The 24,916-nt window shown below is 41.6% G+C and overlaps 1 protein-coding gene across 3 annotated transcripts in view; it reads left to right on the top strand.

The window, feature by feature from the left end:
* agrn (agrin) overlaps positions 1-24,916 on the top strand; it is a 215,912-nt gene that overhangs the window by 138,285 nt on the left and 52,711 nt on the right. For all 3 annotated transcript variants that reach the window (XM_026332448.1, XM_026332447.1, XM_026332449.1), the window contains 6 exons: positions 1,876-2,100; positions 4,295-4,519; positions 7,210-7,416; positions 16,665-16,886; positions 22,835-23,032; positions 23,353-23,553. In XM_026332448.1, the coding sequence (XP_026188233.1) occupies positions 1,876-2,100; positions 4,295-4,519; positions 7,210-7,416; positions 16,665-16,886; positions 22,835-23,032; positions 23,353-23,553 (1,278 nt within the window). The remainder of the gene's footprint in view (positions 1-1,875; positions 2,101-4,294; positions 4,520-7,209; positions 7,417-16,664; positions 16,887-22,834; positions 23,033-23,352; positions 23,554-24,916) is intronic.

Here is a 24,916-nt window from a genome sequence, read left to right as displayed (position 1 = left end):
TCAACATGCCAATTTTGCTTGGAGGAAAGGGAGGGTGTGTAGAGAGAGAAAGTCGGACTGTTATTTAATGAGATCATGAAGTGCAAGGAGGATGCTGTTTACCGTCACAAAGCAAACAGGGGCACCTCACTGCAGGCGTGGAGGATCACTGGGCTTCTCCCTCACCTTCCTCCTCTTCCTCAGTGGCTGTGACTGCCCCCTCCACCCTGACAAACACCCTTTCATGGACACTGTTAAGCACTCTGACAAAGTGCTTCTTTTTGTCAGGACATATACGCTGCCTCCCCCTCACACTCACTCCCATTTCTGCAGTGAGAACACAAACTGTTTGAAAGAGTAAGGGTAAAGGAGTTAGTAAGTATAGCTTCTGTGTAATTGCTGCTGTTATGATTTACCTGACCTTTTACCTGCTGTGGTACATACACAGCACTGCAGCACTGTTTCCCACTGGTCATCAGTGTCTCATTGTTCACATGATTAGACACAAAAGAGAGGCCAGGTGTCCACACTGTCTGGCACCAGTCGCTCACAATGACTTATGATTTCCAATAATGACATGAGCTCAGTTAGTCTCCAGTTTCCCACCAGTCTTTTTGTAGTTAGAGGTCTACTTTGGCACTTTATTTTGAAGTTACTTTTGAGCTGGCTTTGTTGTAAATTAGACTTAGAGTCACTTTCAAAGTTACTGCTCTGCAATACAGCGCAAATATAAAATGGAAAAAAGTGTTCGTTAACGAGTATAACGCAGAAAACCTCAAAGGGACCTGACAGGAGACAGTAGGGGAAAAAAAAGACGAGGGGGGGCGGGTGTCATGAAGATGAGGTAAGCGGGGGGTTATCCTTTGATCAAGAGTACTCCTCGTACCACTCCTGCATTCCTACACATCCATAATACATTTCAGAAACCATTCCAGTCTCTGATTAATAAGTTAATAAGTCAGTGCCATTTGATCCTGAAAGCATGTGTCAAATGTTCTAAAACAGACGAACCTGAAACACAATCTGCACACAATTAGTTTTCTTCAAAATGAAAAGGTCTGAAAGAAAAAACAGTAATTAATTTGAGGTTCGATATATGAACTTCCCTTTACAGTGAAATTCACTGATGTTGGTTGTAACAAAAGAGAGGATAATATCAAACATGGGCAAATGTTTATTCTAAATTTGGCATGCTTAGGAAATGAGAAGGCTGCTAACGCTTGGCTCCTGTCTCTCGGGAGAGCATGTTTGTCCATGACAGTCATAAATATGCATCATGCTGTGAGATGACAGCGATGGTAACCTGATGGCCGCCTTTTGTCAGACATATGAAACCCAAGAAAATCCTGCATTGGTGGCAAACACAGACAAAATTAAATCCTATCACTGGAATGAGTCACTCAGCCACAAGTGGCGTGCAGTTTAATTAGGGTGGAAACAAAGACCCTTGGGGGGGAATACCTCTACCCCTTTTTCCCTCTTCTCTCTCACTCTCATTTGTACAAAGGTAAATATTCAGAGGGTCGCTTTTCAGCCATGGCGATTAAAGCATGCTTGAGCATAGCAGAAGAGAATGTGCTGTGAATGCAAAGCTTCTAATTCAATTCACTCTGTGCTGTGAAATGAAACACAGCTTGTTTATACAAGTAGACAGCTGTGGTACTGCTTCTTATCCAGGGGTGTCAAGTAGTTCTTCAAACCCAGAATAACTGCAATGGGCTTCCAAAAGTGCAGCACCATCCACTTAAATAGGGTGTACTGTCATCCATGATGGACTCTAGTGTACAGTAGCAGTGGGTGTCGTGGAGTACAGCTGGTTGACAGGTGTACACTTCAGCACAAGAACCTTTCCGCTTTTGACTAACTGTTGCTGATGTGTTGTGTCCCCACCTGCAGCTCTGAAGGATCCCTGCACTGAGGTGACCTGCAGCTACGGCAGCACCTGTGTCCAGTCCTCAGATGGCTTGTCAGCTAAATGCATGTGCCCCCTTGGCTGTGAAGGCAGGCCTGAGCAGACAGTGTGTGGCAGTGATGGAAAGGACTACCGGAACGAGTGTGAGCTCCATCAGCATGCCTGCAAGAGCCAGAAGAACATACGTGTGCAGTACCAAGGGCACTGTGGTAAGATGTTTCTTGCTTTCATGTATTCATTCAAATTGTTTTTCTCATTGACCAGTTGATGTAGACTAATAGATGTCCAGCAATAGTATAAAGTGCCCATCATGTATGCTCAGAGCCATGATGCCATCACAGTAGGAGCAAAATGACACCCTCATATTTGAAATGTTTAGCAAATTGGCCTAATAAATCACTCACATGATAAATTGACTGTGAAGAGACTTTACTTTCTCCGCTACATTCTCTGCTCTCCTCTCTCTTCTTTTCCTCACACTATTTACTACTTCTGGCTTTTGCTGTTTTCCTTCACATATCCCACTTACTTACGGCGTGCCTCTCCTAATTCTCATTTTTCATTCAGACGGCTTTACACAGGTACTCCTGCAGTGCGAATTGTTGTTTTCTCTGAGCCAGTCTTCAGTGCTGTCGTTTTTGTCAGGCCCTGCGTTTTTGCTCATCCTTGTTATTATCAGGTGATGATTGTTTACACCCAAGGCACTCGACTTTGAGATTTGTGTGTGTGTGTATGTGTGTGTGTGTGTGTGTGTGTGTGTGTGTGTGTGTGAGACAAGCCAGATGGAGGGATAAAACGTCGGACACAAAGTCTCTTAGTGGGGGGAGCCTCCAGGAAAATGGGCAATGAGAGATGGATGTGTCGATCCGCAGGCAGAAGGTTGGTTGTATAAATCCAGCCTGTGTCGGCCAAAGTGACCCGAGTTGCCCCATCCTCCTTGGGGAAGGCCAAGGCCCCAGGGACCAGTCAGGCCTGATGGCCCTCTAAATCTTCCTACAGCTATTTCATCTAAAGCCATGGTTATTTCAAAGTGGCCCTTGCCAGATAAATGCAGTTGATTTATCTGCGCTGCTAGTTTTTGCAGCAAACAGGCCATTCTTTTTGTAATTACCCTACTTGCTCAGCTAGAGCTAAGCATGAATCGTGGAAGCTGTTCTTCTCACTTAGGAAGTAATGGTCTTTCTCTCAGATAATGGTCTGGCTGGAGGGTGCGGTAGTGCCTTATGCAGAGACACTGCATGCGTTACGATAAAACCTTTGTTTTCTTGGTTGCAGGTCTCTACAAGCCTTTGCATTGTGCAGACAGACAAGAGTCGAGGGCCTGGCCAAAGCTGGCCGTGCCCGCTCCGCCTCCCAGCCCTCTACAGCCAAAGCGCTCTGTCCCTCTTTATGTCCCTGCATTGTCGCTCTTTGTATGCCTGCCAGAGGTCTTTGGAAACCATTTCCACTTATTCTCTCCTCTCATTCGCTTTCTCTTCCTTTCTTCTCCTTTCCTGATGATAGGGTGCTTCATCCTTGGTGTGTTTTGAATGACTCGCCGGCAGTTTGGCAGTGATTTAATATGTCACGGTGCTACATAAATCCTTTGTCTTCCCACATGCTGAAAGCGTGGAGAGCAGGATAAAGCCTGGGCTCCTGTTTCAAGGAGTAACAGCTCCGTTCCACACATCAACAAACCAATTCCATTATGATCACGGACTGATACGGCCGAGCGTGCCAGACTGACGCTCCCCTGGAAGGAGGGAGGTGCCAGGGAGCAAATCAAACCGACAGGCTCTTCATCCATTTTCTTGTCTCCCCTTCACATCCAAGGTCCCACTCTGAGCCACTCTTAGCTGCTGGGCTGCTGATATCATCTGTGGAGCAGCAGTGATGGAAGATTCTGCCACATCTTCCTCTTTTCCCCGTCTCAGACTCTTCTCTTCTCTTCTCTTCTCTTCTCTTCTCTTCTCTTCTCTTCTCTTCTCTTCTCTTCTCTTCTCTTCTCTTCTCTTCTCTTCTCTTCTGTGAATTTATTTGACTAATAAATAAATAATGCAGTAAATGACAGTTAATGCATTCAGCCTATACTGAGCTGATTATTTCAAAACATATTGCAGTTATGTTATTTACTGCATTTTACAGGCTGGCTTATCAAAGGTCTATCTAACAGGAGTTTAATTTTAGTTTTCAGTTTTGAAGCATTTAATCACAGATACATAAGATCCTGTAATATTTTTAATCTTCTTTTGCCAAGGCATTGCTCAGTTTTCCTCAGACGACCAAAACACAGATGTTTATGGTAAAAACTTCTTTGCTCAGTTTCCCAGGGTCTGATTTAACAGAAACATTTAAATGTTATTTCCAGGCTCAGATACTTCTCCTTAGTTCAGCACATATTTATGACTCTCTGTGTCTCCACAGACCCATGTAAAGACAGTGAGAACAGTCTGAACACGCTGTGTCGGGTCGAGGCTCTCACCCGCCAGCCCATCAGCTTTGGCCTGCCGGAGTCGTGCCCTTCAGCTAATGAGCTTCTGTGTGCCAGCGATGGCCAAACCTACCCCAGTGAGTGTGCCATGACAGCAACGGGTATGCAAAAAGGGATCAAGCTCAGGAAGATCCACGCGGGCCGATGCGGAAGGCAAGGTAAGGATGAGCTTTGTGGTCTTTGGAAGATACTGAAAATTCATGGTAATATATTAGCTGTAGAGAGATTTTCTGAAAAAGATAGTGAACAGGGATCAAATTCAGTGCTTCATTATATAACTCTTCAGGTTTCTATCCAGAAAAAAATGACATTTTTTCTTTGATGTGGCTCACAAAAGGACAAAAAAAAGGTTTTTTATTTTACTTCTTTAAATTAGTCTTTGCAGATGTGACCAGACAGTTAAATTATGCACTAATATAGGACAATGTAGAGAAGTGACAAAAATATATGGTATTTTTGTCATTTTGGCACCTCCTGTTCTTATTTTTTGTAACTTTCCTATGTTGTTGTTGCATCTATCTCTATTTCATGTTATTAGTTAATAGACACATGTGATCACAAGCAACATCCTGCATCACCACAGCACATTCATAGAGTTAATCTTTTACCACCCACACTTCCACCTGCAGGACACTAACATTGGGGATCAGGCATGAACTTATATAATGTGTGTATAATGAGTATGATGAAAAATGTACATTCTGGATCAGTATCGATTTTCTATTTGATCAATATGATCATTTGATTTTCTATTTGATCAATATGATCATTTGATTTTCTATTTGATCTATATGATCATTTGCCTCACCATAATAATAACAATGCAGGTTACAATGCTCAGGAGAATACTGTGCCAGTAAAGTGTCTGCCTGTTTTTAAAGCAGTCTGGTACTCCAGCTATATATTTATCATGTGGGATAAGGATGCAACCATCCTAAATAAGATGGCTTTAGCACTAAGTTTATCAATATGGATTGGCAAAAAAAAACAAAAAAAACATGGTAAGTACGAAAAACAAAATCATGTAGCATCTGCATCATGCCACATTTTATATGGTTTCTTCCCACGACATGAACAAGTGCAAGTGAACTTGCGTTAAAGTCTAAATCTGTAACTGTATTCCTCTTCATGTACAGAGATAAATGACTCTGAGGTCTCTGGGTCTCTTCTGGATCCTTGGTAGCAGTAGCCTCCTCCACCTGATAAGAGCAACCAGTAGTGTTATCTGTGCTATTAGAACAGGGGGTTTAGGCCTTAGTCAACAAATAGCTGTCAGCTTTTACTGTATGTCTGATAGCCATCAGAGGAAATCCAATTTTCTGCGGGCCCTTGTGAAGCCACAGCTGTGTTGGTTTAAAGAAGATGTGCAGAGACCCCCACCCATGTACTGAGACCCCTGACAATGCCAAATACAAGAACAGATCACTGCAACACACCCTGTAGTGTAGACAACAATGCAGTCTGATACACACTTCTTTGACACATCTTGTCTGCTCTGCTTGACAGACTGTAAGGGTTTAAAAGTGCACAAAGTATCATTGAACGTTTGTGTTGGAAGGTCAAGATGTGTGTTAGAATGTGTGTATGTTTCTTCGTTTTTCCCCTTTTCTGTTCTGCCTTTTTGAAATGAAAGAATATTTCAATTTGAAACAGAGATCCATAAAATCATATCCCTAAGCAAATTACAAATTGTTAACTAATGAAAATGGCCATTTGACTTGTAACCATGACATTGCACATCCTTGTATCCCTCTCACTCAGATACAGCGGCAATGTCATTAAGTGTAGCATGACAAGCTTTTAAAGAAAAGAGAAGAAGGAATTGAATTGCTGTACAAATTTGATCCACTGATCAGGAATGAAATAAATTCAAAGTCTAGTGAGTGCCTCCAGAACAGAGCCCTGCTTCAAATTGGATTTTCTCACTTCAATGGCAAATTTGTCATTTCACATTAACGGTATTTCTTTCTGTTTCCTAATTTACAGGAGATTTCTGCTTACTGAGTCAAACTATAATGAATGTAATAGTTTAGACTTAACTTGGCCTGAAAATTAAGTTCTTTAGTTTGAGTTCCCCAGTTTTCTAAGCAGCATATAGTCATTGTTGAACTTTATCGCTAAAGTTTGAGAGGACTATGAGGAACCTAAGTTCTGAAAAATACATTAATGATGTTACTTCTCTAAACTTGTGTCGTTTAATAAAAGGACCTATGATAAGAATCAACACAAACACTATAGTACTCTTTGGTATGACCTGTTTTGTGTCTGTTAAACAAATTTTATTTTCTATAATTCGTGCAAAACTATAAGTATCAATTAACTAACGTACAGTCATTTCTGGTGTGCTGTTAAAAAAGCTTCAGTTCCTTCCAATAAAGGCTGAAGCTGTTGAAAGAAAAGCTGTTACACGCACTACCAGTGACATCAGTCCACCCTAACATGTAATTACTTGGATGAAAACTGATTTATTTCCCTATGGTTGGACCAGCAACCACACAGCAGGAAAAAACAATCAGTTCTGCACTTTGCTAGCTTGAAATGTTGTTTTTTTTTTCTACACTTGCTGAGTATTTCTCTTGTCCTCTCCTTTATGGCAATGATTCCGTCACACTATTAGAGAATTGGCAGTTGAAAAACAGCTCTAAAAAGCCTTATGTCTGTATTTATGGTTGACAAAATAAAGGATAAAGCTGAATAAATAAGTGGAGAAATATAACAGATGTATAATAATGGGTATAGTATTAGGCTGAAAATGGGATGAGCTTATGGTTAAGTCAACCCTGAGTAATTCAGAGCAGGTATAGACAGATGATGGTTTCATGTATTTTACGCCCATCTCCCTTTTCAGAAGAGTGTAAGGAGGAGTGTCTCTTCAACGCTGTGTGTCTGGTGGAGCAGCTGACCGCCCGCTGCTCCTGTGATCCCATCGAGTGCGACGGGACCTACAAGCCTGTGTGTGGCAGGGACGGCAAGACCTACACAAATGACTGCATGCGAGGCAAGGCAGAGTGTCTGAGCAAGACCCTCATCCCCATCAAGCACCCAGGGCCCTGTGGTGAGTGGAGCTGGAGGATGGGAAAACGGGGTGATGGCTCCTCGGGGGCTTTAAGAGAACTAATGTTGTTTCTCTTCTATCGCTCTCTTCTTCTGTGTCTTTCTCTGCTTATTTTATTACATGTTCAATGTGTTTCCTTCTGTATTTTCCAGGCTAACTGTGTGTATGTGTGTTCTTTAAACTTTCTTTGTTGGTTTGTGATGCTGTCAAAGGGGTTTTGGGTAGAAACCAGGCAGGGCATCTGAGATTTCTTTATGACAAACGTGCCTTCACTTCTCCACTTATTCACCTTCCATCCAACATCTCATCCCTGTCATGCTTCAACCTGCCATCTCAAACACACACCCAAATCAAGACGTTACCTTCATGTTTCATTCATCCGCTCTCTGTTTTCTCCTCCTTCACTAGTCTTCCACTTCAGTGGCTTTTGTCATTTTTTCTCCCCAGTCTTTGTCTCCGTCTTGCGTATTGCTTTTTCTTGTATATAAAAGCTATTCTTTCTTGTTTCAGTGCGTCGCTAAGTCTGTCTGTCTGTCATTGTCCATGTGGCCGTCCTCCTGGCTGTCTGGCTGCAGGTGGAAAGTTGGATGGATTCTGAGGGGTGAAGCCCATCCCCTCCCTCCATGTGGAGCTGACATGAGGGGTCTTGTACTGCTGTCTTTTTCCTCTCTGCCTTTCTGTCTCTCTGTGTCTATTTGTGTCACTGATATATTTTCTTTCTCTTTACCCTTCTGCAAACATGTGATTCATGAGGTTGGAGAAATCTTCCTCTGTCCCTGCTCTCTGTGTTTTATTTCCTCTCTGTGTTTTATTTCCTGTCTACCTCTCCTGTTCCTAACTGCCTAACAACTGCTCACCTCTGACTCTGTCTTTCTGCATGCAGTAAGGCACACCAGCTCCTAACCTCGCTGCCTCCCAAACAGTTCCTCTCTCCATCATCAGGGCTATCTCATAAAAGCTTGCAATGCCCCAATGAATGCAAAAAGCATGCTTTCTCTCTTTAGTGAGTATAGAGGCTGCACTATTGTTGGGGTTCATGTGCATTTTTCCTTATATATAATCTATTTAGGTTTATCTTTGAGCAACTGAACATAACCTAAATTTAAAAAAGCTAAACCTTTAAAAATAAGCTGAAATCCTGACCGTCCTTTGATGGCTGAAAAGGTAGAAAAACTATTTTTAAGGAACCTTAATTCATCTTTACGACCTGTAGCTACAACCTGAAACTGAGACGAGTAATTGATATGAATTGTTGGTTAAATATGTATGTTACAGTTGGAAATAACTTTTACACTCCTCATTTTTCATTGGTTACTTTCTCCAAATACTGAAAACCCTTTTTCAGAATCAGTAAGTTGGCAAAAATGCCATAGTATGAAAAGTTTAGCTGTTAACACTGACTGGAGAACGGCATTTTAACTGCAAAGGCAACAATCAGTCATTTATTTTGGCATTTGGCAAAGTTGCTCATCTGCAGCCAGTGACATTTGCTCATTTAACAAACTAAAGGAATAGTCTGTACTGTGAAATATGTCAACATGCATCCAATACTGGTGTTTGTTGCCTTTTATGAAACATCATAAAACGTGAGGGGACTGAGGTTAGGGTGGAAACCCACAGGTTCATTTTGCCATAATAATGATTGTTTCCTGTGCATATCAGTACCATAGCTGCCATAACTGAAAACAGGACTGAGTTCAATAAGAGATTTGTTATCCTCTAAGCTTGTTGTATTGTATCAACCAGGCTAACACACTAAATATGTTTCCTGTTTTGATGGGTGTGTCTTTAAACTCACTGCATTTGTTTGTTTGTTTTTTAAAGACAGTAAATGTTTCTATTCTCATTCCTGGCACTGGCTGAGGTTAATACCTGATGCACATGTAGCCACTTTTAATTTCAGAAGCTTGAAGGTGATTTGAATGTCCTTTCTCAGGTAATCTGCTCCTGAATGGAAAGAATTTTTGCTCGTTTGCCATAATAACCACCATAATAGCCTGATAACCCAGCATGCAAGATAGAGCCAGAGTAAACTGCTCATGTTGACTGGTGTCATGTTAAATATTCCACAACTCTGTAATTTTGTCCAGAGTTGCTGTTCACATTTTCATTGTTTTTATGACAGAAGTCAATAAAATGAGACAGATCTGTTTATCCTCCAGGCATGGGGGTGGAGCTGAAGACTAAAGTTATCTCCAGTTGTCAGCATCAGGACGCACTAGCTCTGAATATGCAGCCATTTGAGCAATGCATGAATTAAGTACTGGAAATGGCAAAGCGAGAGCTTAGGTATTTTACTGTTGTTTCACTCTTTCTGGCAAATGGTGTCTCAGTCCTACGTCTCCACTTGTTTGTTTAGTTATTTTACTATCTTTCTTCAGCCTTCCTTCCTTCCTTCCTTCCTTCCCCTGTGGATTGCCGCACACACAGACCAGTAGTATGTTTCTTTAATGCATTTTTATTGACATTTGCATATTTTTCAAAAACAGAGTGCCACAAATGCCACCCCTCTGATTTGGTTTTAATTAAACATCAAAAGAGGCAAGCATAGGTGCCCACTGAGACCGTTGGTTTAGTCAAACAGATGATATGCAAACAAAGCGTGTGTGTGTGTGTGTGTGTGTCTGTGTGTGTGTCTGTGTGTGTGTGTGTGTGTGTGTGCGCACATTGGAACTTTATTTTTTTCTTTCATGTTCTTTTGATGTTTTTGCTGCAAGTGTTAGTATCACTGACTTAGTCTAAGATAATGGCCCTTTGCTATAATTATACTTAAGCAATAACCCTGACAAGTCCATCTTTCTGTCTTGTCAGAGATAAATCTGCAGCCCCCACTAATCACGCGCTAGAACACACGCAGACACACACTGTATACAGTGTGACACACTCTTTCATTGTACTCCATTGTGTTTGTGGTCTGACAGTGACTGGTAGTGTCAAAAGACAGCTGCACAATGACTGCTCTGTCACTATGGTACACACACACACACACACACACACGCACCAACCAAGGCTTCAGACAAAATTTCAAGCATCTGAAAAAGGAGTTTGGTGTATTCAATTATAATTATTTGATAAATAATGATCTTTTTTCCTGTTCCGTTAGCTGAGTGGGGCGGGGAGATCGAGTGCCCTGCCAGCTGTCAAACAGATGAAAATTTCCAGCTCTGGCACAGTTGTAAATCTCTTTTCATGTGGGTGACAGCACCTAATGTCAGTCTCTCCCCCTGTCCATACTCAACCTGACAAAAATTATCAGGCAAAGAATCCACTGACTGCCGTCCACACTGGAAAACAATGTGATATCTAAAACTCTTCAGTTTCGAGACACCACATGGCATTTAACCGATTAACTTCCAAATGAGCCATAAATCCTTGAAATGTCCAAGAACATGTGAGTCTCTGAAGGTTTTTCTGGAGGTGAATCAGATCAGGCTGCTAGGAAGGAGGATGAATAGGTCTGTAGCCTTGGATTCTTTTGACATCACCAGACAAGCAGAGGAGATGACATAGCTGCTCCTTTTCTTTACAAAGACAGTCAAGTTATTTTTTACCTCTACACAATATTTTCATCCCGCATGGCATCATGATGCTGTCATTTTTCTCACCTACAGTATTGAGTGTTACTACTCTCTAATTAATGCACACAGAGCTAACATCAGGAATTGATTCAAATATCATTTCACCCTCACACCTAAATAGAACCTGCCTTCATTCAGTGTCTGAAGAGATCTGCTTATTTAATTTGTAATTGATTGAGATTGATTTTTTCCTGTGATTGAGAACACAAACGAATATTTTTAGGCTGAGCCAATGAAATCCTGTTGTTCTGCCTGTACCCTGCACAGCAGAAACAAGAGTGTGTGCACACAGTGTGAGCTATAGTAGCACAAATGTGGTAATTGTTCAGTTGTATTTAGAGGCCCAAGCAGTAGGGTTACATTGGTGCCCTGATGTTTTCAGAAGTTTGCTTCTTTCTTTCTTGTTTATTCGAGTCTGTTATATATATCATCTAAAAATGATAGCCCATTTATTATGATAGTCATAAACGTCGTACCTCAAAAAAATGCAGAAACACATTTTAGGCCCATAAAGGTTTTGACCCATAAAAATGTAAGATCAAGATGAGTTAGTTTTGCTTCACCATTTGCCAAAGGAAGTATGTTTATGATTTTTTTAAGAAGACTTACCAATATAATTGTGAAATGCTGATGTATTTGGCACAAAAGATCCAGAAAGTTCAACACTGCTCTGCTTGATGTGCTTTTGCCCAGCCCCAGGATTTCCTGTCTGCAGCTTCATAAAAAGATGTTTTTGTTCTGTGGTCGTGGGGACACGTTTGATACCATTGTTGTCAACATGTGACATTCTTCAATCGGTTTTTTGAGGGTTAAGACTTGGTTTTAGGGCAGGGGTAGAATTAGGTTTAGGTTAGGGTTCAGCATTTAGTTACGATGTTAGGGTTAGGATTAAGGTCATTGCATCAAGTCTATAAGTGAGAAATGACTGTTCGTGTGTGTGTGTGTGTGTGTGTGTGTGTGTGTGTGTGCGTGTGTGTGTGTGTGTGTGTGTGTGTGAAGGTTCAGACAAAGCTCTACTTTAGTCAAAATATTAAAACTAGCAAAATAAGACTCATTATAAAAGGGATTCTTTTCAAGGTTACACATACTGTAGGCCACTGCTGAGAAAGTAAAAAGCATTTTTCATAAACCTTTCTGAAAGTTCAATTTAGTTAGTATTATTATTGCTTTTACAATAATTTTGTTTGATCAAAACTTTCTTTTTTCTGTCTTGGTCCAAGTTGTATCACAACTTACTTCCTGCCCACAGGGATGTTTTCACATAAGTCAGGCTATTTTAGTGCATATTCAGACATATGTGGAAGAGACTGCAAGTCAATTCTGTCCAACCTCTAAGACAAACAGTCTGAGTCACACATAGGCAGAGAAACTAGAAATGAACAAATGAAAGAGATAGTTTTACGGACAAATTCTTTATTCACAGCTCTTTTGTCTTTTGTCATTTCTTGTGTACACAGCCCAGTGCATGATTGCAAGCTCAGAAGACTCATGCAAGAATGAGCGAGTTGCTTGAAATTTGTTGCCTGTCGCCTCTGGAGGTTAACAGAAAATCATTCAGCAGCAGACACATTGTCATTGACAAAGAGCTCTGCAAAGCCGGAAAGAGAAATCAGTCACCTTAGGTGTCAAGACTCTATGCCGAATATTTTATCATTTGCATGTTTATTTGATGAGCATCTCTGCCTGCGCGACAACACGCAGCTGTGGTGATTGAACTCAGAAACAGAGCTTGAGTATGTAAGTCAGCCTGAGATCACCAGTGCTGTTTTTCCTAATCAAGGTAATTAGAGGAAGTGCCGTGGGAGCCAGATTGACAGCAGCCACGGACCACCGCTCTTCTTACTGTGGCCCGCAGGCTGTCAATGAAATTGCAGAGAAACGGGGTCAACAGGGTGTCAGAAATAACTTAAGGCATTCTGGATGTTTCACACTGTCTGTCTGTGATCAACCATGTAGTAATTCCAATTTCTACTTATTTTCATTAAGTTTTGAGTTCTTTTTGGACTTTGTTGAAGATGCAGTGAATGTTAAGCTTTGTTGTTTCCCATATGTTTTCTTTTGTGCACCCCAGTTTGAGAAATCTTCAAAATCATTTTAAAATGACCTGTGGTGCACAAATGATAAAGTCACTTGTTTGGATGAAACTAATAACTTTTGTTAGCAACATAAATTTACCTCTCAGTGATGCATGTCACAAGATCAGGGATCCCAGTTTGTCTTTCTTCTTTCCCCATGTTGTGGCTTGTCTCCATTTTGAAGAGCAGCATGTTCTCAGCTGTACATACATAAAGAGGCTTCGACTTACCTCCTGCCTGTGATAAGTATTCTGTGGTAGACAGACACAGCCTGCGGGTATGCCTTTTGCTGTATGCTAATATAGCTTTTTCTGTGCACCTCCCTTTCCCCCGACTAATACAGAACATAAATGTTTTTAATGCAAGGATGGGAAAGAGATTCAAAGCCTTGCAGGTGAAAATCACAGAAGGCGGGGCTTTCTGCAGATTGGCTGTGCCATTGGCGTCCTGTTGTAATGGGTTGCGGTTGTCGGTCCTGCCAGTTGGCTACAGCAAGCATCACCTGGATTACACTGATTCACCGCCCTGCATAATACAGGGAGCAATTTGGAATTGCACACGGACCTGAGGGGAAAAGTCCAATTAACATATGTATGAGCTGAATGGATATGGGAGGAAGTTCTTGCCAAAATAATCTCCTAGCATTTCACCAACATGTTACGGAGGGTTAACAGTGTACGCCTGCTCACTGCAGCAACCTCACAGTCATTATCACACTTAACAAGGTGTTGTTAAGATGTGGCATCCTCACCAAAATCAGATGATACCAGTTTGTAGTGATGATATGTTGGCTAGAAAGTGTAGCAGATAGCAGAACATCAGGAAAGTACAGTATGTCCTCTCAGTATTTGACAGGGTCAGCCAGTGACTCTGATATAAATGTAAAGCCCTCTCAACCAGTTTGGTGATACAGAAATAAAGCAGAGTACAAAATAGAAGAGCAGAATCCTTGATTAGAAGGAATTATTCATGATTTTTTGTGTGTGTGTGGTTTATCCTGACTTTTTCCCACTGTCACCACAGACACTCACTGCACCTGTCGCTGAAACAATGCCTTGGCTACTGTATTTATATGTTTGGCACTACTGATGTTCCTGTGCAACCATCAAGTTAATTTTCATGTATAAATTGTTTGGTTTACACCCTGTAACTTTGGTTTATTCTGGACCTGCCTGACAGAAACACAGATACATGCGTGAAGAGATTTTAGTGTTTGGGAGAAGACCAGGGAGAGAAAGGGAGCTCGAACAAATTTGTGAACACCATCCCACAAGCCTTGGTTGTGACAGGCTGCCGTTTCAAAGCTTCTGCTTGCATCCATGAGACAGTAAAAAGACAGCTTCAGTTTTTAACTGTCATAAGATTTTTACACACTTTCATGATGTATTTCTCTGTGCACGCTCTCCAGTTGTTCAATCAGGCGAAAATGTTGCCCCCCAGAGGTAGTGGTTGATAAAAAAATTAGTTGTTGGAAGGGAGTTCTTTCATCTTTTTTATGTGTGAAACAAAGAGAATGAGAAACAAAGGCGTTATCGGCGACTGCAGTTGTTTTAGGAGTCTGTCCTTGGGTATTTGGCTGGCGAACTTTTATGGAGGCCAAGGTTGTATGGTTAAGCTCGGATCACAAGCTTACGACGCATGTGCGCACACACTCATTCGCGGACACAAATAAGGTGGTGAAAAGAGATCACGGGGACCCAATTGTTTTTGAAGCCATACCAAATTAAGAAGCACTGAGCAGCTTACATATTTATGTGGCTCCTCCAAGCTCTTTAAAACAGGAACTTGGCATCAAAACACAGAAATCAATAGCTGTGTAACACCTGCTGAAATCTGAAACATTCCCTTTGGAAGAGCATGTGTCCTTGCTCGAGATCTGAAAAGATTTGTTCCTTTAAAGCCACAATTGAGTCAGTTTAGTAGAAAAATCAGTGGGAGGCAGAGGACAATCTATAAGATCCCCTTTACCTTTTTAGTTTAACATCAATATCTCACTCGCTATCACAATTTGAAAGGATGGTCTACAGGCTGGGTCAGGTGACATTGAGCCTTATCTCACAAACCCCTCCCATTGCCTTAATCTAATTGCCTCCATCTGTGTTATTATTTGATAATTTACCCCAGCATTAGTGCTTTGAATAGAGGCATTACAGAATGCTTCTAGAGCTGATAAATGAATCATAGGGCACTAAGCACACCAAGTTGGCCCCCTGTGATGCCATCTAATCCCATAATGGTCACGATAATGATGGAACCACGGGTGGTGTCATTACAAGGGGCAGTTTCCATGACAGCCCCCCACCCCTTTAGTGGCAGACTACAGAAGTAAGAAGTTTTGTTTGACTTGGGGTGGAAAATGCAACTCTTTGATTTTTAACCAGTGCCTCTCACCAAATATTATTTGATGCCTCCATCTGTTTTTTCTTCAGACAAACCACATTTAACAGAGTGATCAAGCCCTCATGCCTGAAGCTTTGCATTTGAAAATCACTACTGAGCCAGGCTATTGTCTCTTGCTTACTTTGGATAACTAAGTTTATGCCATTCTACTTTAAGGTCTTTATTTTTTTAAGCATAAAGCTAAACCCTCCACACTGATTCACACGCTCTGGTACTGTGTCTGGGTATGTACAATGCCATGCAATCATTTAATTGACATATAAATCTATAAAGAATTATCTGAGCCGGAGTGGCAGTGCTGTTCATACTGTTTGGTTTTTTTGGGTTTTTTTTCACATTTTCTCTGTCTCCTGATCAAGTTAGGTTATATCAGCCCAGCCTACACCCATCTGCCACCACTGAGAATCATAGGTGCAGAATCCAGTCCTCGTTTTAATGAAGTCATGCTGGAGCTAGTGCGTGAGAAGGAGAGACTGAAGCAGACACCTCTCTGTGATGTTCATATTTCATATCTGCCTCTGCCCAGGAGCTTGCCTTTTCTGAATTATTAAGCAGAGGGCTCTTTCTTCTCTTCGCCTGTTTCTTTTTTACTCTTTCTCCATTCTCTGCATTTTCTCTCCCTCGCTCTCTCTCGCAGTCTCCTTTTCCCGCTCCTCCATGTCAGTTCAACCAGCTTTGGCTGAAGCAATGGCTCTCACTGAGATGCAAATGGAAGCCTTTGAAGGGGCACATTGGGAACGTCAATTAATCCAGGCGTTTACTTGCCTGCAGAAAAAAAAAAAAGCTGTACCGCCATTGTTCGTAGCCGTTTCATCTCTATTGTGCTACACAACCATGTTTATATCCGCTGTCCTCAGACCACCGGATTTGGTGGACTCTTCAAAGAATCAGGATACATCAGGATAGGCATAAAGGCAAGGAAATGACATAAGATGCTGAAAAAGCAGAAGTGTCACAATAATCGGTCTTTGTTGCATATTTTATTATAACTCCTTTCCTCCCCAAACCCTTTCTAACACAAAACCTGCAGGTTTCCATGTTACAATACTCCTAACTTACTTCTCTGTCACCTATGCCCTTTACAGCCCCAGACCTTTCTCCAACCTCTGTTTTATATTCTCCCCACTCCTGCTCTATCCTGTTTAGTATCATCTCTCTAACTTTGTTCTCTTTCTCTTGGATGGTTGGCATTCAGATCTTAACATACCAAGCCCCTGCTTGGATAAGGAGTGTGATCATGGGGCAGTGTGTGTGGTCAAGAACAATGAGCCGGTGTGCGAATGCCCTGAGGCCTGCCCACAAACGTCCGACCCAGTTTGCGGATCAGACGGCCACAGCTACGGCAGTCCATGTGAAATGCGAGCAATGGGTTGTGCCTTGCAGAAAGCGATCCACATCCAGCACAAGGGACCATGTGGTAAGTGTCTGCACAAAACAACACCACCATGCCATACATTTATTTATGCTGCAGTAGTGAAATCACTATGAATTTATGGGAATCGCACTATAGCTCACAGATAGCAACAGATCTCACCATGCCACATTATTCATAGGAAACCATAGCAACTAACAAACATGGAGTTATTGTAATGAGTGAATCGCTGGCGCTGCCCATTTATATCTGACAGTCAAAATAAAACTTCAAAATGCATCTTCAGGTTTCATGAGGAAGTTCCTAATCCGGCTTCCATCACACCTCATCTCTGTCCTCATTGCACTTCTTCAACACTTCTCTACTGACAGAACAACTCCAGTTTACTTGTTTTGACCTTTAAATGAAGATGCTCTTTGCTCTTGGAGAAAGCGAGTCCAGAGCTTACTTGTTTGAAATTGGCTACATGAGTTATTTGGATTTGTCTTCCAGTGTCGGAGTATCAGCTACTCATTAGTACACCAATTACAGCAGAGCTTCAAGTGGTAAAAATATCTTCAGATCCACTATGCAGGCGCACAGCCATATGGACAGATTTTTTACAGCTTGGTAAACCCACTTAGTGAATACTCTTGATGGCTTAATGCCATCTTGGAAGGCCAATTTTCCCATGGACTCTAATTGGTGATTGAGTATGCCTACTTGTCTACGATCAAGCCATTCATACACAATGTGCAGAGCACAGCGGTTATTAGCCCCTTGGCCCAACTCTCTCAGTTACCTTATTCACTCAGTTTTACTACAGCTGATTTTTTTCTGCATATTTTGAAGATCATAACAATGAAAATGAGTTGGCCTCTATGGTGCTGTTTTTGTAGATGAGCTAAGCAGTTACCAGAACAATCAATACAACTGAATTAGTCCCACTTTGCTGCCATAAAATTATGCATTACTGTTTTGTCTTAAAGTGTGCAAACAGTGTACAGCTCGTGTGTGTTTGCATGAGCTAGTCTGATTGTTTTGTAAAATGAGTAGTGGTTAGAATTTCTTTTTGTACAGAGTAGATGATAGGTTTAGTTGTTGGAGAGATCCTACGTGAACTCTTTACTCTCTGCCTGCCTATGTATTGCATCTGTCATCTTTCCCTCCCAGCCTTCTCTAAATTGAAATCCAGTGCGTAAGGATGTATGCCGACAGGAAATGGAGCGAGAGCATGTTTGGTCGAGGGGACAGGCGGGCTGACTCAATTTGGTGTGCTGCACAGCAAGTAGACGGCAGGTCTGTCGGCCCGGGGTCCCTCGGCTGTAATGAATAGTCTTTATTTTAAAAAGCGATAGGCAGAGCAAGCTGGCAGAGTGGTGGGCCCTGTCTGTAATCCAGCACTATGGATGGTTCTTGGCTCCCAGAGGAATAGGCCTGCGTCAGCGCAGTGGTGCCATAAAAATGCTGAGGCATTAGCTTGCCAGGCTTGGGCGAGCTGAGGAATGATGGCGATGATAATGTGGGTTATTTCAGGGCTGTTTGCACAGCTTTACTGGGCGTTATTCAGCACCATAACAACTGACTAACTTAAGCTATTATCTCACCTAATTTTCACAAGCTATTTTCACCACTAATATACTATAGATCGTTATGGAGCTGAAAAGGAGAGAGAGAGAAGAGAAACATATGCTGCCTTCAGGTGATGTTGGAAATATCAGAATTAACAGGTGAAGTCAAGAGCAATAGAAGACAGCAGTGAATAAAGTGAGAACTTTCCTGTGCAGTACTTAAGAACTCTGAGGTTCTTGAATAACCCTAAACATTATGGTCTATAGGATCTGATGATTTTTAGTATTTGTTCGCACACCATTCTGTACAAATAATTGTCATTACTGCATGTTGCTTTAGTTTTTCTTTTCTTCATCCCACATTGTCATCTTTTTTGCAAGGTCATTGTATGTTTTTATAGGTGTGATTTCTAAAACAGCCATAAAAAAGTTCTTTTTGTTTACTGGCTCTGGTTTTGTTATTTTCTATCCAAATAATGTGTAAGCTTTCAGGTTTATGGCTTCCAGACTCCATTGTAGGAGCTTAGGAGAGAGGCAGGTGAGGGCAGCAGTAGTTTAAGAGGTGAGAGAGGTGCCACAACAGGGAAAGTGTGTGTGTGTGTGTGTGTGTGTGTGTGTGTGTGTGTGTGTGTGTGTGTGTGTGTGTGCACATGTGGGGGGCTTACTATAGCCTCTCATGGGCCCAACCATAATTTCATTTCCTTCCCTTGGGCTGAAAAAATAGTGGTTATCTATATGGTTCAGGTGCACCCTGATAGCGATATGAGTGACATTTGTTATTATTCTGAGATTTTTCCTCCTCCTGCGTTTTGAGTGGCAAGTGACCTTGTACGGTGGACTGTGAGAGGTGCACTCGGTTAATAGACCCCCCAGCTGGATATCACTCGCCTCGCAAAAAGGCCCATTCATATGGCTTTACCTGAACAGATGAGAGCAGGGGCGCCTGAATCATTTGAGAAAAGGAAATAACAGCTCCCCCTTTTTCCTCCCACAGGTGTTGGAAATGATATACACAGCTGAGTAAGAAATATAGGTCATACCAGCAGTGTGAGTGTGGCTGTAGGGAGATGGTGAAAGAAATGCAGAGGAAAAAGGGAGGGGAAAGTAATAAATGCAGGGAGGGAAGAAGATGGAGGTAAATAAGATGAGGAGGAGCAGAGAAAGTGGGAAGCAGAGTTAATAGTGTACTGGCCAGGCAGGCGTCGACAGGGGAGTTGTTATCACCCAGGCATGTTCACAAGCCTTCAAAACACAAACCAGCCTACTTCTTTCTGCTTAATCCAGAGGTAATACTCCACCCAGACCCCCTCAGCAACAATTCACAGTTGTTCCCGGTGAGGATATCAACAGAATGCTATAAAGCTGGAGGGTCTTTGTTTGTTTGTTTGATTTTTTTTCTCAATGACTCAATTCTTCATGCTTTCAAGGACACTTTTTATATCAACCTGCCCCTATTCCTCACACTCACTTCTAAAACCACAAATGCTGCCACCAGACACAACAGCAAAAGCTGTTGCATTGCAAGAACCAAGATCCAGGGGACTGCATGGGGACCTTGACTAAATTCAGCAGCTCCTCAGCAGAAGACGAAAGCTTGGCCTGATACTTAAGAGGAGTGACATGCATTTTTTTTGAGTACAGTTGGTATTAGATTTTATTAGAACTGCCAGGAGAAGCTTTTGAATATCTTACTTTGATGCTGTACTTAATGTGTTTGACTGCATTTTCCTAGGCTGGAGAGGTTCTTGCATTGGTGGACATGAAAGGTGTTTGAATGAGATGAAAGATCCCAGTTTCCAATGTTAGCAGACTAACTCTCACTTTTTAATATGATGACTGTGTCATAATGTCGAACCTGCCAAAACTTTTTATGGTTCTGAACTTATGAATCTTCAGAAGGAGACATAAAATGTTTTTCACTGAAGTTCGAAATTAGCGGTGACACAGAATTGTGGATGACAGAAAGTGGACATCTTAACATTAGCAGTAATCTTCTCCGGCTTTGAACTGAAGCTCCCCTTCTTTTCTGCCTGTTTGTGATGCATGGTGTCTGAAAACCCAGGCACTGTGGAGAGCCAGGTGAGAGGGGCAGGAGCTGATAAAGAAGCGAGGCTGCTATCAGGACATAGGGCCTGATAAAGGACAACACTCAACACCACCAATTCCTGATTTATAGCTGCTACAACCAGCCAGGAACCCCAACTACAGATCTCCCCATTTTGACACTTGTGTTATATATTTATGTACTTGACACAGCCCTAGCTATTATAAATCCAGTCACTCAAATATTAGTTTCAGCCAAAACTTTCAAACTCACTTGGAAGATCTGATCACTCACAATAGATTATCATTTGAGTCATAAATTATTTAAATTAAGCTATATGGCTAAAAGTATACAAGCACCCCAACACTGCACTCATGCATAATTTGTTGAACACCTGATTTTAAAGCTGTGGGCATTAATATGCTGCTGTGGCAGTGTTCCTCTCTGGCAACACTCACCAAAAGATTTTGCTACCTGGTTGCAGGGATTTGCTTCTATCCAGCAAGCAAGAGCATTAGTGAGGTGCCACTGATGCTGAGGACTGGCTTGCATTCAGTGTTGCAATTAATCCCAAAAGGGCTGAAAGGCTCTATGCAGACCAGCTCAGCACTTCCACACCAAGGTCAGAAAATCATTGTTTTATGAATCTGGCTGCTGGAAAAGGAAACGGTCTTCCCACAAAGCTTCAACACACACTATTGTTTAAAATATTGTTGAATGTGTAAGATTTCCTTCAGCTGGAGCTAAGGGCCCTAGTCCAGACCTTGAAGAACTATCCAAACTAAAAAGACACATTAGTTTAGAGTAAACATTGCTTTGCTGATGTTATATTTCTTAAATAGCGATTTGTCACTGTACTAACATAAATACATCTTCTCCAGAGAATATGCCATGTTAGGTGCCACATGTTGACAGTCCAGTGTGTTAATCCAAGAAGGCAGTGGATGCCAGGATTAGATGGAGAGATGAAGGAAATGAAGGAGTAACAGATTAATAATGTGGAACATTCCAGCAACCAGTCTCGCCTTTCTCAATTAGTGCTAAATCAGCAGTGGTTATTAGCTTGCCTCTAATTGAATGTGATAGCGATCCGTAGTAATGTAATAATTAATGTCAGAGGGAGACGTATAGCTACTGCTAGGCCTCTCTGTCTTTGAGGCCCAACACTTGCCTTCCCATTCATTTTATGCCACTGTGTGACATCCACCTGCACCCTGAAAATGTTTGACCCAGCCTTACTGTTTCTTTAGGGCAAAAAAAAACTTTTCTCCTGAAGCAAGCAGTTCCTCCAGAGAGATGATCCAAGTGAATCCTCCAACTAATAGGGGAAGAGCTCTTTAAGCCTTTTGGGTATCTCAACACAGTCTTTTGGAGAGAAAATAAAGATATCATCTGCTGGATTCAGTTGTGATGCTGTGGAAAATACCACTTTTAAACAGATATGAACAACCTTAAAAAGCAATAAATTCAACCAGGAAAGTGTGACTTTTCTCACTCAGTTCTGACCAGTTTCCCAGAATCTGCTGATCAAAAGCATCCCTAAAAGATAGTGCTGCCATCAAGCTTCCCCATAGGCATGGTGGTAGCCAGGTGATGAGCAGTATCTGGCTTTCACTAGATACAGCGTTTGGCATTCAGGCCGAAATGTTCAATTCTTGTCTCATCAGACCAGAGAATCTTTTCCTTAAGTCCCTTAAATGTCGTTTGACAAAACCCAGCCAGGCTGTCATGTTTTTTTTTTCCTCAGGAGAATTTTTAGTTCTGCCCACTCTATATAAAGTTTGGATTGATGCAGTGCTGCAGAGAAGGTAGTCCTCCTTGTAGCCTGTTCTATTTCTGAAGCTTTTTCTGTTCAGTTATTTAGTTTCAGCTGTAAAAAAGGTGATTTTTGGGTTGTTCTAAACTTCTGAGTCGATGAACTCCACTGTGCTCCAGGGAACTTTCAGCACTTGAGCATTATTTTTTATCCTAACAAATTTACGTAGATAATGTTAGCGTGCTAGAGACTTTGATTTATAAGAGCTTGCATTTAACTCTAATTAACTCACGTTATCCGTAGTGGTAACGTTAGTCACTGTAACTATTTTGTGGTGAGACCCAGCTGTCTTCTGTAATACTGTAAAGGATGACGGCCAAGTGTTTAAAAAAAGAAATAAACGGGAAACGTACCTTTTTTATGTTGCCTTTCTAAAGGTTAGCCAAACTTTGTTCATATTAAAAAATATAAGAAACATGTAATCCATTTTTAGGTCTACCAAGCAACAACTTCTAAAATGTCTACATTTTGTTTATTCTAGTTTACTGTACTTGCCACTAAAGTGAGGAATAATAGCAGAAAACACAAAATACTGTAAACACACAAACACTAAGCCTCCACCATCTTTCTTATCTCCATCTAGATGAAGCTTGTGCCAACTGCTCGTTCGGGGCAATCTGCGATGCCCAGAGCAAGCAGTGTGTGTGTGCATCAGAGTGTGTGGAGTCCCATCAGTCGGTGTGTGGCAGTGATGGCACCACCTACAACAGTGAGTGTGAGCTGCATGTTCGGGCCTGCAAAGAACAGATGGACCTCCGAGTGGTGAGCCAAGGAGAGTGCAGTAAGTAATGCATATATTTATGCAGTATTTGTGCTGTGTCATGCTTATTTTTGTTTATCTCAACATCAAATGAATAATATTAATTATTCTTGGGGTAAACATAAATCCTGGGTGAGTTTAGCCTTAGAAAAGTGGATGCATGAGGAGAGCGAGCAGAGCATTAGGAAAGAAAAAGAGAAATCAAATTTAAATATCAGTTCCAGGGTTTCATTATAGATTCTGGAGTGAATGAGATTCATCAAAAGAACTATATGAATATTTGCTTTTTTGCATCGACCCATCATGCTCTGACCCGTCACTGTGCTGTGTGTGTAATACAGAAACATGCGGCGGCACTGTTTGTGCCTGGGGCGCCCGGTGTGTCCGTAATAAGTGTGAATGCCCACAGTGCTCAGGCGAAGCCTTCTCCCCGGTGTGTGGAAGTGATGGCACCACCTACAACAACAAGTGTGAACTCCACATGTCCGCCTGCATGCAGAAGAGGAGGATTGATGTGGCAAAGTCCGGCAGCTGTGATGAAGGTAGGAAATGGACTTTGAAATGGTGTAATTATGTTAACCAATCGGCCATTGAAATGGTGTAATTATCATTATCAACTGACCTGTGGCAGAGCATGCAGTCGTCTGTGAATTTTCATAATGGTTCCACCGCCAGTTATGCCGGCAGTAGAATGCCAACAGGGTAACACTGCAAAAGATGAGGAAGTCATACTGCGTGTCCATAAACAAAATCTGTTACAGGAACAGGAATTACTTCTGGATGATTAAGTTCAGGTCAGCTGTACTTTTTAACAATAATCTTTATGGTATGGCTGTCTTGTTTGTTTATCGGTGCATCACTTACATTCCATTTCTCCATCTATTGTAAATTCAAATAGTAGGCCACTTCTGTGTTTATCTCAATAGCAAATGGACTCAGGCTCATCTGAGACACAGCATGACAGCCTTTATTTTAAATTTACCCTGTTTTATTGTATTTTAACAAATTATAGTCAGAAGCCTGTTTTGTGATCTTCTCATTAGCTGCTGTTTGGTGTTTATGGAACTTTCTGTTTCCCCCATTTTTACCTATTGTCTTAGTAAAAAAATCCAGCTGAACATTCTTCCCATTCCCATTAATCTGATTCAAAGCTACTGTCAATGAAGGTGAAAACATCTTGTACTTGGAAATAAACAAGTAAACACATGTTCAAATGAAAACCTTTGCAGCAGCTCATAGGGGACAAAACCTTCTGTTTCTAACATCTCAGGTGAATTATCTGCAAGACAATCACTGAACTGACAGGAGTCACTGAAGAATAGCAAAGTTTATAGTCAGTAACTAGGACATTGTGGACGAAAACAGCATTTCTGTTAAAAGGAGAAACTCAGCAGTCTAGTTGTTGTTACTTGCACATTTTTTACAATTTACCATATGAGCCAAAACAGCACAAGTAATTTCATTTGGCTTTTGTTATGGGCAAGGTTTAATTTGATTGTGTTGTCACAGCTATTGAATGCCAGCTTTTATTTGAGAATTTATGGTATACATTTTATCAAGGCCTTCTATCCAATTATGCTTTTAAGTGTGTGACCAATAGCACTTAATGTGAGTATTCCTGATTTCTACGCCTCTAGCGCTGTCGTTCCTCCACATTCTGAATAAATGAGATCTAATTCACCGTGCAAGTCGTATCTTGATCAGCGCTGACAGACTAGGCAGAATATCACAGCCCCTCACTTGGCCCATCTTGGGGACAACTCTGGAGGGAGCAACATGCCAAGCTCTGGTTGTCATGCAGGCGGCAGCGATGCCGCTCCCCTGTGGCTGTTGGGTCGTCACAGTGAACATAGTCATCCTCTGACAAGGTGTGAAGGGGAGCAGATTACACCTGCCAGCGGGAGG

Source organism: Mastacembelus armatus, chromosome 7 (assembly GCF_900324485.2).
Source record: "Mastacembelus armatus chromosome 7, fMasArm1.2, whole genome shotgun sequence".
In the NCBI taxonomy this organism is placed as follows: Eukaryota; Metazoa; Chordata; class Actinopteri; order Synbranchiformes; family Mastacembelidae; genus Mastacembelus; species Mastacembelus armatus.
This window is presented reverse-complemented; position numbering and strand designations above follow the sequence as displayed.